At 38.7% G+C, this 12,041-nt stretch overlaps 1 protein-coding gene across 5 annotated transcripts in view; it reads right to left on the bottom strand.

Moving 5' to 3' along the window:
• Positions 1–12,041, bottom strand: part of Ttn (titin) — a 263,732-nt gene that overhangs the window by 169,390 nt on the left and 82,301 nt on the right. For 2 of the 5 annotated variants that reach the window (XM_071619370.1, XM_071619371.1), the window contains 20 exons: positions 11,601–11,879; positions 11,201–11,482; positions 10,799–11,077; positions 10,412–10,699; positions 9,952–10,230; positions 9,581–9,859; positions 9,195–9,473; positions 8,767–9,054; positions 8,336–8,623; positions 6,710–6,991; positions 6,206–6,484; positions 5,524–5,805; positions 5,135–5,413; positions 4,350–4,637; positions 3,963–4,241; positions 3,583–3,861; positions 3,215–3,493; positions 2,376–2,663; positions 1,943–2,230; positions 1,214–1,504 (listed from right to left, as the gene is read on the bottom strand). The exons of the other annotated variants lie outside the window; for them this stretch is intronic. In XM_071619370.1, coding sequence (XP_071475471.1) covers positions 1,214–1,504; positions 1,943–2,230; positions 2,376–2,663; positions 3,215–3,493; positions 3,583–3,861; positions 3,963–4,241; positions 4,350–4,637; positions 5,135–5,413; positions 5,524–5,805; positions 6,206–6,484; positions 6,710–6,991; positions 8,336–8,623; positions 8,767–9,054; positions 9,195–9,473; positions 9,581–9,859; positions 9,952–10,230; positions 10,412–10,699; positions 10,799–11,077; positions 11,201–11,482; positions 11,601–11,879 — 5,655 coding nt within the window. The remainder of the gene's footprint in view (positions 1–1,213; positions 1,505–1,942; positions 2,231–2,375; positions 2,664–3,214; positions 3,494–3,582; positions 3,862–3,962; positions 4,242–4,349; positions 4,638–5,134; positions 5,414–5,523; positions 5,806–6,205; positions 6,485–6,709; positions 6,992–8,335; positions 8,624–8,766; positions 9,055–9,194; positions 9,474–9,580; positions 9,860–9,951; positions 10,231–10,411; positions 10,700–10,798; positions 11,078–11,200; positions 11,483–11,600; positions 11,880–12,041) is intronic. 5 annotated transcript variants of the gene reach the window in all.

The raw sequence follows: 12,041 nt of genomic DNA, 5'->3' as shown, positions 1-12,041 counted from the left end.
AGTCATCCACGAGCCCAAATCTTAAAATGTGAATTTTCCTTGTTCATTTTTAGCTATTAAATGTGGCATTTAAAATCCAAATCTAGTCTGAAGGATTTACAAGTTGAAGTTCAGTGTTCAATTGAAAACCAAGGATGAAATCACGAGCAACCTGAGAAGAAGTGCAACTTGGTGTTAATAGTTCTAGTCAATGATTTTGAGACCTATATCCATATAAGATATTATTATTCATATAAGAATAAGGCCAATGTTCACAATCATGAATATTACAACCTTTAGTCCTCTTTAAGAAAAATTCTAAGCCTCAGAATTCTATAGAAATGCATTTATATACTTGGTAGCAAAACTATCATGAATATAAACTACTGCTAAAATTATGGTTTTCATTTTACTTCATGTATTGCATTTCCATTCTATCAAATGAATGATCAAATTTGAATTTTAATACAATGTAGTAATATTAGCCTATTTATAATATTTAACCTATTATCTGTGTGTTCTGAGATGGCCAACCAGATCATCGGAACTGGTTAATTAATTTGAAGCTATTCTAGGAAATTACTTTGTAAAGTGATTCTGATGAATCTGTGCCATAATTATCTGGATAAAGTCATTGTGGTCTGAGAATCAGACAAAATTCTCATTAAATAATACAGTGTATTTCTTTGCCTCAAATGATGACTATGTATTTAAATACACTTTTTATAATGATATATTATGTGAGCAACTTTTACTCTTTTGTTTGGAATTAATATCCCTTAATAGGCCAAAAGCTTTGGGCAACAGTTGTTAAACAATAATCCTTTAGAAATACACTCAGGGAATGTTTCAGAATACAACTCATAGTAAGCAAAGCTAGCACATTCCAAAAATTCAAAAATTTTTTGAAACGAATGTGCTTCCTAAAAATACGTGTCACTTGTGCTCACGTTTTAAAGTAGGCTTTGACTTCTAACTTCTTGAGAGAATCTTGGAATATGATTTAGAAAGATAAGATTTTAATCTATTCATTAAATTACACCTATTTGTGGGAACCATGTAATTAAGTTAGTTTTTTTTTTTTTAGTAAACCTTTATGGAAGGATTATAACCCAGTTAAATAATGTATATTTTTGTCTATTATAGTTAGTTAAGATGTCAGAAGAAATGCACATGGGTATCTCATGGGTACTGAAGAAAAATACAACTGGCTGGGGCTGTGACGGTTACTAACCTTTGATGACAATTGAAGACGTGCACAGAGCGGAGCCTGCATCATTCGACACTTTGCATGTATACAAACCAGCATCGGCCATGCCTGCCTTCTTGATTTGCAGTAGTAGTGTGTTGTTCTTGAATGTTATCTCACAGTTAGAAGTTGGGTGGATCTCTACATTATTTTTGTACCAAGCCACACTGATAGGCTGGGAACCAGCCACACGCCCTTCAAGTTTGAATGAATTCCCTTCTGTTTCTTCTATTGTCTCCGAGAGTTTTTTAGTGAAACTTGGTGGGATTAGCCGCTCTATAAGAAATCAAAAAGACAAATGAAATAGAATATGGAAGCAGGTTATTACATTTAAACTTTTCAAGAAAGGAGAAGTCCTGTGTTTACTTTAAAATCCAGGCTAACCATTGAAATATACAGCGCACCAGGGTATGTTTCTAAGAATTTCTGCTTCTAGATAATGAAAATAATTTATAGTCATTTATAAAATCACAAATTTATAAAAAGAGGGTTATCTTAGGGTTAAGTAGGACACACACAGTTTCAGAAAAAAAATACAGCCTTAAAAGATTACTTTTTCTCTGGATAAACTTATTTCTTCTTAAATATTTTCATATCATTTGTTTAAAAATGTTGCCCTACCTTGCATCCATCATAATAAAACCTGTGATCTTCAGCTCTACTCTAAGTTAAAATGATCACCCTTTGTAGGACCACATGCAAAATAAATGATACCTTTTATATTTAGCTGAGCTGTGCAGGAATCTTTTCCCACTTCATTCACAGCATAACAGGTATATTGTCCAGAGTCTCCTTTGTCCACTTTGAGGATCGTCAGGTGAGCACTGTTTTCCAGGTAACTGATCTGGTAGTTCCCGCCACTTCGTATCTCTCTCTTGTCTTTGGCCCAGCTGACCTTTATGGGTTGTGTTCCAGTGACATGGCACTCAAAGTCAGCACTTTCGCCCACCACCGCATCCACAGGGGCCAAGGGGATGTCAAAGAAGGGTGGGTTCTTTCCCTCTGTGAGAAGAACACAAAGACAATGTGTCAGATACCACGACTTGGTGCATCCCAGTTGACAGAAAACATAATGTTTTCTCCCCAGTTTTGTACCAGATTGCAAAAAATCTCAATTATGGAAACAGAAATTTAAGAATCCACAAACCTGTGAGGATGAGTTTGGCACTAGAAGAAGCAGATCCTATAGGATTTGTAGCTGTGCAAGAATACTGGCCTGCAAGGCTCCTATCTGTTTTAAAAATATTGAGAGTGGCTACTTTATCTAAAAACGATGTTTGCACATTTGAACTGTCTTTCAGTGGCCTGCCATCTTTGTACCAAGACACCGAGATAGGTTCTGATCCATTTATGGCACACTCAAAAACAACTGGCAGTCCAACCGTTTCTTGCACATCTCTCAATTGTCGAGAAAACGATGGCGGTAGTTTTTGCTCTGTAGGAACAGAATTTAAAGCATTGACTACTCATGGATGTTTCAAATTTACCAAATATTCTTCTCAAAAATATATATGGATTTCTACTAAAATATCAGAAAGTATTAACAGCTCTTGAATAAACTCGGAGACAGAGGAAGACATGTAGACTTTTGAAGCAAGTTTGTACAGTACAAGATGCAAAATATCTGTAAGCCAATAGAATAATTTATTGACTTAAAGTGTATCTCTGGACATGCAGCAGATCCTCCTAATTTTTAAGACTATCTTCTAGCAATTTCAGTGAGATTCATGGGGTGGAATTTAAAAATATATGGTCACTTCTTTTTCTTAAATATTTAGTTATAGAGGAGAATGAATGCATGATCCTTCCAACTATCTCATTTTTTATCTGTAAAGGATATAGAAAAGAATGAACTGCTAACTGTAGGTGAAATTATGTAAGCAGAAAATTTAGCATTTGGATTTTTTTTAAAGAGGTGGCCATCACCAAACTTTAAATCTTGTTTAAAAGAAGCACAAGTTTTTTCACTTTAATTATTGTAATCACCTTGAACAGTAAGGAAAGTTGAGCATGAAACTTCTCCCACACTGTTTTCAGCTCTGCAGATATATTCTCCACTGTCATTAATGTCGACCTGGTTGAAAACCAGTGTGGCAACATTGTTCCTAAAATGCATTTTGTAAGTAGCAGTGGGTCTCAGTTTTGTATCTCCTTTATACCAGGATACTCCAATTTCAGGGGTTCCAGCAAGTTGGCATTGTAAAGAGGCAGAATCTCCAACAGTCACCTTAACAGGTTCCAACTGCCTCACAAAATATGGTGGTTCTGCAACCAAGAGAGAGAATCCATCATGAGGGGGACATATCAGAATCATCGCTTGTAGACAAAGATATGAATGTGCAATCATGACAAACCTAGTATCAAAATTTGTGCTGAGCAGGAATCTTTTCCAGAAGCATTCTCGATGTAACAGTTGTATTGTCCTGCGTCCTCTACTGTGCTGCTTGGAATTTCCAGGATTGCTGATTTCTCAGTTGTGGTTATATTACACCTCTGGGAAGGAGTTACATTTATGCCATTTTTCTTCCATGTCACCGAAATGGGAGGAGTTCCAGTGAATGTCCCTTCTAGGATTAGGGGTTTTCCTTTTTCTATGCTGTAATCATTAAGCCTCTTCACAAATTTGGCTGGCGCTAGAGTAAACATTAAAAATATGAAATCAAATACAGATATATATCATCATCATCATCACTATATGCATGTTAATTGTCTAAATGTGGGCTAGCAAACATACCTTTTACAAAGAGATGTGTTGTACAAGATGTCCTGCCAGCTTCGTTACTAACTATGCAAGTATATTCTCCACTTTGGGATGTATCCACATCAAACAACTCCAGTTCAGCCACTGAATCTGCCAAAGACACATTGCATCTGGGCCCTGGTACTAGTTCGCTGCTGCCCTTGAACCAGCTTACATTGAAAGGTGGAGTCCCTTTTATGATGCTTGTGAAAGTTACATTAGTCCCAGTTAAGACATCCATGGGATCAGGTTTCTGGACAAAAGATGGTGGTTCTAAACACAAGAGCACAAATTAGAAAAAGTTTAATCTATGAATTGTGGTGATAAAAATCCTCAACCATTTATGAAATGTGATTCTATTTTACTGTATTTTAAACAGACCTCTCACAGTCAAAGGAGCACTACATTCATCAGAGCCAGCCACGTTTGTAGCTATACACGTGTAGTCACCAGCATCGGATTCTTCCAGCATGTTCACAGTTAAAGCACAAGTGTTATCTGTCAGGGTGGTCTGGTATTTTCTTCCACTGCTGATCTCATTTCCTTCATGGAACCAGGAGACAGAGATGGGGGGCGATCCATAGACTTTGCATTCCATTACAACTGAGGAGCCTGATAGACCGTTTGTCTCTTTCAATTTTCTTGTGAATGAAGGAGGAATAGTTCGGTCTGAAGGTAATTAAATGAGAAAGCCAATAAACAAGGGATATTAGATATGAAATGACTTGAAAAGAGAATTGTTGATGGAATATCCCTAGATCCATTTGGCTCTTTTGTAAGAATAACAAAGAATTCCCTGTAGGGAATCACACTATCAAAATCCTGGGGAATCAATGAACAGGATGTCAGTTGACTTGCTAGGGATTTTGGTCTTTTTGTTATTGTTCTGAGTCATCTTGGTGCAAATTATCTGCGTATAACTGAAAGGAAAAAAGTACATTCACCTTATCTAGGGGTTAGATTTTACTCGTACACCCTTTTGGGAATTTCTCCAGAAGAAAGGGATGTAACATTTGAACCTGGTTATCTTCTAACTCTAGAGGTCTATTACTCTGATCAGAAGATGTCAGATTCATGTTATGCCATATAAGGTGAAGCTTTCCATGTATTTATATAAAAAATCAGAAACTACATTATTATAATGATGAATGAAAAGCCCAACCAACCTGAAACTTGAACGGAGGCTGTGCAGCTATCTTTGCCAACAGGATTTTGCACTTCAAAGCTGTATACCCCACTGTCACTGGGTGCCACGTTGATGATCTTAAGGCCAGATACTTTGTTGAAGAAACTTATTTTGTACTTGTTATCACTTGTCAGCTCTTTTCCATCTTTAAACCATTTAGTACTCAGTTCAGGTGTGCCAGTGACTGTACACTCCAAGGTACAGGTGTCTCCTGTGGTAACTTTTATGGATTCTGGCTTTTCCACAATTGCTGCAGGTTCTGGAATGAGATGGAAATTACACCATATTTTAAAATCAAGTTGATGAAATGAAAGAAAACACAGGTCCTCGTAAGTGTGTGCCTTCTGACAACATCTTATTTGTACTAACCGAGGACAGAGAGCGTGGCAAAGCACTCCTGCATCCCAGCGTCATTTTTGATCTGACAGGTGTATTTCCCAGAATTGGCTGGTTCTGCTCTTGAAAACTGTAGTGTTGCAATGTTTTCTGAGTAAGAAATCCAAATGTTGTCACTCTCTCTAACAATTTCCCCCTTATCTTTGAACCACACCACTGAAATTGGCTCGGCGCCTTCAATGGTCGTCTGCAGCTGGACTTCCTCACCAATGATGGTAGAAATGTCACTGAGCTTCTTCACAAATCTTGGTGGTGCTAGTGAAAAAAGAAGTAATCCAGGGTTTTTAAACGTGTGGAACTGATAACATTTCCCTTAAATTATGACTACTAGCAATCAAACGATTGATAAAACATTATTTCTATTCCTTAAATAAGAGGTGTTCTTAGTGGATGGGACCAAGGACATCTTAGAGCTCGTATTAAGTAGAAAAAGAAGTGGACTATCTTATCTAGATTTCTAAATCCAATGGAAACTAATTGGGAAAATTTGTCCAAAAGGACATTTGGTATGATTTAGAAAAAGGAATCAGATTGCACAGAAGGATTTAGAAAGGGAAATGAAGAATAGTCTTTTAGTCATAAAATGATAAGGCAATAAATAGCTAAGACAGGCAGGACAGTTTTAAAATTAAAAAGAGAATAATGCTAATCTAACCTTTCAGAGTGATAGACCCAACACAAGTGTCACTTCCCACGTCGTTTGTAGCTTTGCACTGATACTCCCCAATGTCTGCAGTGTCCACATTCAGGATGTGGATACTTGTGAGGAAGTTTTCAGACATGATCTTATACTTCTTGCCACTCCTAAGTTCTCTCTTGTCTTTATGCCAAGAAACTTGGAAGGGAGGAGTGCCCTGAAGCTCACATTCAAGGTGAACATCAGCTCCTTTAAGTGTCTCAATGGGATGAGGCTTTTTGCGGAAAACAGGTGGTTCTAAAATGGGAAGAAAGGGAAAATTAGGAGGTATTCTATAAGAATATGATTAAAGGTAAGAATCAGTTTTCACTCTGTCAGAGAAAGAAAAGGCATCACTTCCCATTTTTTTTTTTATTGTGCCTTTGAACGATTTTAAAATGCAGATGGAGAGTCAGAGAATAAAGAAGCCTACAGGAGGGGTAAGGCTAGGGTGAAGACTGCCCAGGGGGAGGAAAGTCTGACCTTTAACTTTTAAGGAAGTGCTGCTGCTCGCACTGCCTGCGGCATTGTGGGCCTCGCACGTGTAGTCCCCACTGTCCTCCACACTCAGGCCATGCATTTCCAGCACCGCCACTGAGTCGATGAATGACATTCTGAATTTACTACTCTCTTGAATTTCAGTCTCATCTTTGTACCATAAAACTTTGATTTCCGGAGATCCGCCTATCTTGCATTCATATCTTGTGTATTCATCCTGTTTGACAATTCGTGAAGGTTCTAGCTTCTTAATGAACCTGGGTGGTTCTATGGAACCAAGGGGAAAAACACCAGTTAAGGGATGGAAAAGACACATATGATTCAAGATGAGATGAAAAAAGGCATTTCTGTCAGAGAATCCCTTAGTTCCAGAAAACAAATTCATTTAGTGCAGTTCAAGGAAGAATAGTTAAATGAAACCTAAGTAGAAAAATCCCTAAAATAGAACATGTATTTTTTTTGTATATATACAAATGTCAAGTATTATGACTAAAGGAAGGATGTTGCAATCCTCTTTCAAGCAAAGAAGCACTTCTCTAGTGCCAAGACCAGAGGCAATGGTTCTCATCTGTGTGACCAGTAGAGGACCATGAACTTCCTAGGGCTGTGAAGATGTCAGTGATGCACTATGAAGAGTCAGGGCAAAATGGGTCAGATATGGTAATATTTTTAAAGTACCATTATCTCTTATGGGTCTTAAATAGCTATTTCTTCGACCCTCTTAATTTCCTTTTGAAGTGGGTGAGATCAATGATTTCTTTATTAACTGAAGCCAAATATTCAGGCTTAGGGAGGTAAAAATGATTTGGTATATGTCATAGAGCAAATGGGCTGCTAAATCTAATTCTATTTTAATTTCAAGGTATTTATAAACCATCACCAAAAAAGAAAATAAAAAAATCCTTTAAAATGCTCTAATGGGTTAGACCAGCAGTCTACTGAGTTAAGTGTTTAATCTCTGACAATAGCTGCCATGAAAGGCATGATTGTCTTCCATAATATCAGATACTGATGTGCTACCCCTCAGCCCCTTGACTTCCACTATTAATTAAGCAGAGCTAGTGGAGGAAAAGAAGTTGACTTTATAATTAATCTGGATTCTTTTGGAAGGGCTTAAGAGTTTGAAGATGAATTATGCCTTGGAGGGGGGAGAATCCATTGACATTCAGTAAGTACTATGGAAAATAAATCATTTGAGATAAATTTCTTCTTTTTGTCCTCTGGTAACTTCATCCGAACTTGAGTTTTCTTGCAATTCTGTGAAAAATTTTTGTTTGCTATCTCCCTAGTCTCTATTTATACACTTTGAAAAGAAATTTTCAGTTCATGTTTTTCCCAGTTTTATATTGAAAAATCAGTCCTTATTTGGAAGGCCCTTGAGCCATTTGATTCTTTTTTCTTTTTTTTTTTTTAATTAAGTGGCTAGGGATTGAAACCAGTCTTATACATACTGGGCAAGTGCTCTATCACTGAGCTATACCTCCATGCCCCATTTGATCATTTCTAATCACTAGACCATGGTCCTATACATACTTCTCAAGTATACCCACCATCCTGTATCTTAAGACATTGAAAATATAAGAGTTGTTGGTACTCCACTCTGACAAGTACCTTGTACACCCAGCTGAGCAGAACAAGAGTCTTTTCCAGCAACATTGCTTGCATAGCAGGTATACTGCCCAGCATCGCCTTTGGCTACTTTGAGAACAGTCAGAGTGGCAGTATTTTCAACCAAAGTCATCTTGTAGTTGCCTCCGGGGCGAATCTCTCTGTTATCTTTGGCCCAGGTGATTTTGATTGGTGCAGTTCCAGTGACGTGACATTTAAAAGAACCACTATCTCCAAGAGCAAGATCTACCGATACAGGTTTTAGATCAAAGAAAGGAGGCACTTCATGCTCTGAAAAGAATGAAGACCAACATGGCAATTTTAGTTGCCATGTTCCCAGACATGGAAAAGAAATTAAATGACAACAGTCCTTTGATGGCCAGAAGCAATGAAGCTGCTTTGTAATAAAGAGGGTAATATGATGTAATACTCACCTGAGAGAATGAGCTTGGCACTGGATGACGCAGTCCCAAGAGGATTGGAAGCTGAGCAATTGTACTGACCAACATGACTCTGGTCAGTTTGCAAAATCTGAAGAGTTGCTACATTATGAATAAAAGATGTTTGCAAATTAGAATCATCTTTCAAAAGTACCCCATCCTTGTACCAAGACACCTGAAGAGGTTCCGAGCCATTGATGCGACATTCAAATGCAACAGGGAAACCAAGAGTCTCATGAACATCCTTCAGTTTTCTTGAAAAGGAAGGTGGAAGTTTGCGCTCTGTAAAGAAGTTACAGATAATCCTTATTGACAAGAGAGCATACATCTCTAACATATCTTAACCCATTAAAATACTGATGTTTCCAAGAAAATGAATCTGTCAACACATTGCAAGACTTGTTAAAGAAAACCATCGTCACCTTTGATAACAAGCACAGCTGAAGAAGCGACCGCACCCACGCTGTTCTCTGCCTTGCATGTATACTCTCCCACATCACTGTGATCCACTTTGTTGATGACTAAGGAGGCAACATTATTTTTGAATTGCATTTTGTATGCAGGAGCCGATCGTAGTTTTGTGTGCTCTTTGTACCAAGAGATTCTAATTTCTGGGGTTCCATCCACTTTACATTGTAAAGTTGTAGGCTCTCCAAGAGCTGCTTCCAAATGTTCCAGAGGCTCAATAAAATAAGGTGGTTCTAAGGTGCAAAGGATGGTAATCAATCAATCATGCTAACTCAAAGAGGACATTTCAGAAGGAAGAGAATAATAAAAAATAATAATAAAGAGGTAACTATCAACACACCTAAGACTGATACCAGAGCATCACAAATGTCTTGCCCAGCTTCATTTTCTATCAGGCAACTGTACTGTGCATAATCCTCTATTGTGCTGTCAAGAATTTCCAGTATGGAAGATTTTTCTGTCATGGTGATACTGCAGTTCTGAGACTGTGAAAGAGGAAACTCATTCTTCATCCAACTCACGGAGATGGGAGGTGTGCCAGTGTAGGTGGTCTCCAGAACTATGGGATTTCCTGTTTCAACACTGAAATCAGCCAGTCTTTTCACAAAAGTGGCTGGTTCTATAAGAAGAAAACGTGAGGGCAAGTTATACCTTCAAATGAAGTCTTAGGAAAATTTTTAAAAGATACAGGAATTGGAGAAAAGAGCAAACCTTTCACAAAAAGATGTGTGGTACAGGAAGCGCTGCCAGCATCATTGGTAACAAGGCAAGAATAGTCTCCACTCTGCAGTGGCTCTACCTCAAACAATTCCAGTTCTGTGACAAAGCCTTCCAGAGAGATGGTGCAAGACTCCCCTGACACCAGTTCCCTGCTGCCTTTAAACCACTTGACCTTGAAGGGAGGGGTGCCTCTAATGACACTGGTGAATGTCAGGCTCATTCCTGGTAGAACTTCCACAGAATCAGGAGTTTGTTCAAAAGATGGTGGTTCTAGATACCCCAGGGGGTGGGGGAAGTGAAAGAGAGAGGAAAAAAAAAATAAGTGAGAAGTGTGCTTACTCCTTAAAGAAAAGGGAAGACTAAAAGTGAAGACAAAACAAAGGAATTCCTGGCCAGGCAGGTGTTAGGCATGGGGAAGAAGTCTTGCATTGCGCCTGTCCTTCACACTGACCTTGGACAGTCAGAACTGCGGAGCATTCATCAGAACCTGCCACGTTGGCAGCCACGCAGGTGTACGTGCCGGTGTCAGAGGGCTCCAGCGAGCTCAGTTTCAAAGTACAGACGTTTTCTGAAAAGCTGGATTGACATTTGGGCCCACTGACGATCTCATTTCCATCCTGAAACCAGCCTACAGAAATCGGGGCTGAGCCAGCGACTCTGCACTCCAGAACAGCTGAGGCGCCCAGGGAGGCGTGAGTGTCTTTCAGTTTGCGGATGAAAGAAGGAGGCACGACCCGATCTACATGGAGAAGGGTAGTTTTCCATTTAAAAAAAAAAAGTTTTATTTTTCCCCTTCAAGAAACAAATGGTGCATTTATAAACATCTCACTTTACTCACCAGAAACATGGACAGATACGGTACAGTTGCTTTTGCCAACACTGTTTTTCACTTCAAAGCTATATAACCCCTTGTCGCTCATTTCCGTGCAAGGGATTTTAAGAGAAGCCACGTTTTTGATAAATGTAATGTGATGTTTGCTGTCTGCAGATAATTCTCTTCCATCTTTGAACCATTTGGTTGAAAGTTCTGGTGTTCCAGCCACCACACACTCTAATGCAAAAGGATTTCCCGTAGTGACAGTCATAGGTTCTGGCTTCTCTATGATTCTGGCTGGTTCTAAAAGAAGAAGCATATTGCATTGAAAACAAAGTTACCATATTATAGCATTAAGAGTACTATTTGCAGAAAATGATCGCAGGGGTCAATTAATTTTTTCATGGACTGTACTTTGCTACTAACCTAGTACAGTCAAGACTGCTGAGCACTCTCGCATGCCAGCATCATTTTTGATTTGGCACACATATTTTCCAGAATTGGATGCTTCTGGGCTTCCCAGTTGGAGGGTTGCGATGTTATCAATGAATGAAATCCGAATGTTTTCACTCTCTCTGATGACTTCACCTTTATCTTTCAGCCAGACCACAGATATTGGCTGGAAGCCTTCCACCACAGCCTGTAACTCAACGGCATCCCCAATAAGAGTGGAGATGTCGCTTAACTTTTTCACAAAACGGGGAGGTTCTAATGGAAGAAATTTGTGTAGAGGGAAAAAAATGAGAATCATAGTCACATCAATTATTAGTCAAGCAAGAAGAGATTAAAGGGAAAGGCATGTATTTTTGTGCCCATGTATACAAACCTTTGAACTTGACTGTGCAAACACACGTGTCACTTCCCACCTCATTACTGGCTTTGCAATGATACTCCCCTACATCGGAAGCTTCAAGATTAAGAATATGAAGACTGGTATCAAAGTTTTTGGAAGTGATTTTAAATTTCTTGCTGCTTCGAACTTGTTTTCGGTCTTTAACCCACACCACTTCAAATGGTGGGGTTCCTGAAAGTTCACACTGGAGGATCACGTCAGAACCTTTAAGGGCTCCTACCGGAGGAGGCTTCTGAATGAAAACAGGAGGTGCTACCAGAGGAAAAAAGATGACACACAATGAGAATATCTGCTTCCAAAAAAGATTTTTAAAAAATTCCTAGACTTTAGGTTTCTAGTTTCCAGTATCTAGAAATATTTCCTATAAATGTGGGATCATTAAGAGTGTCTGGTATGACAAAATGACACTATGGG

Source organism: Marmota flaviventris, chromosome 11, assembly GCF_047511675.1.
Source record: "Marmota flaviventris isolate mMarFla1 chromosome 11, mMarFla1.hap1, whole genome shotgun sequence".
Lineage (NCBI taxonomy): Eukaryota > Metazoa > Chordata > Mammalia > Rodentia > Sciuridae > Marmota > Marmota flaviventris.
This window is presented reverse-complemented; position numbering and strand designations above follow the sequence as displayed.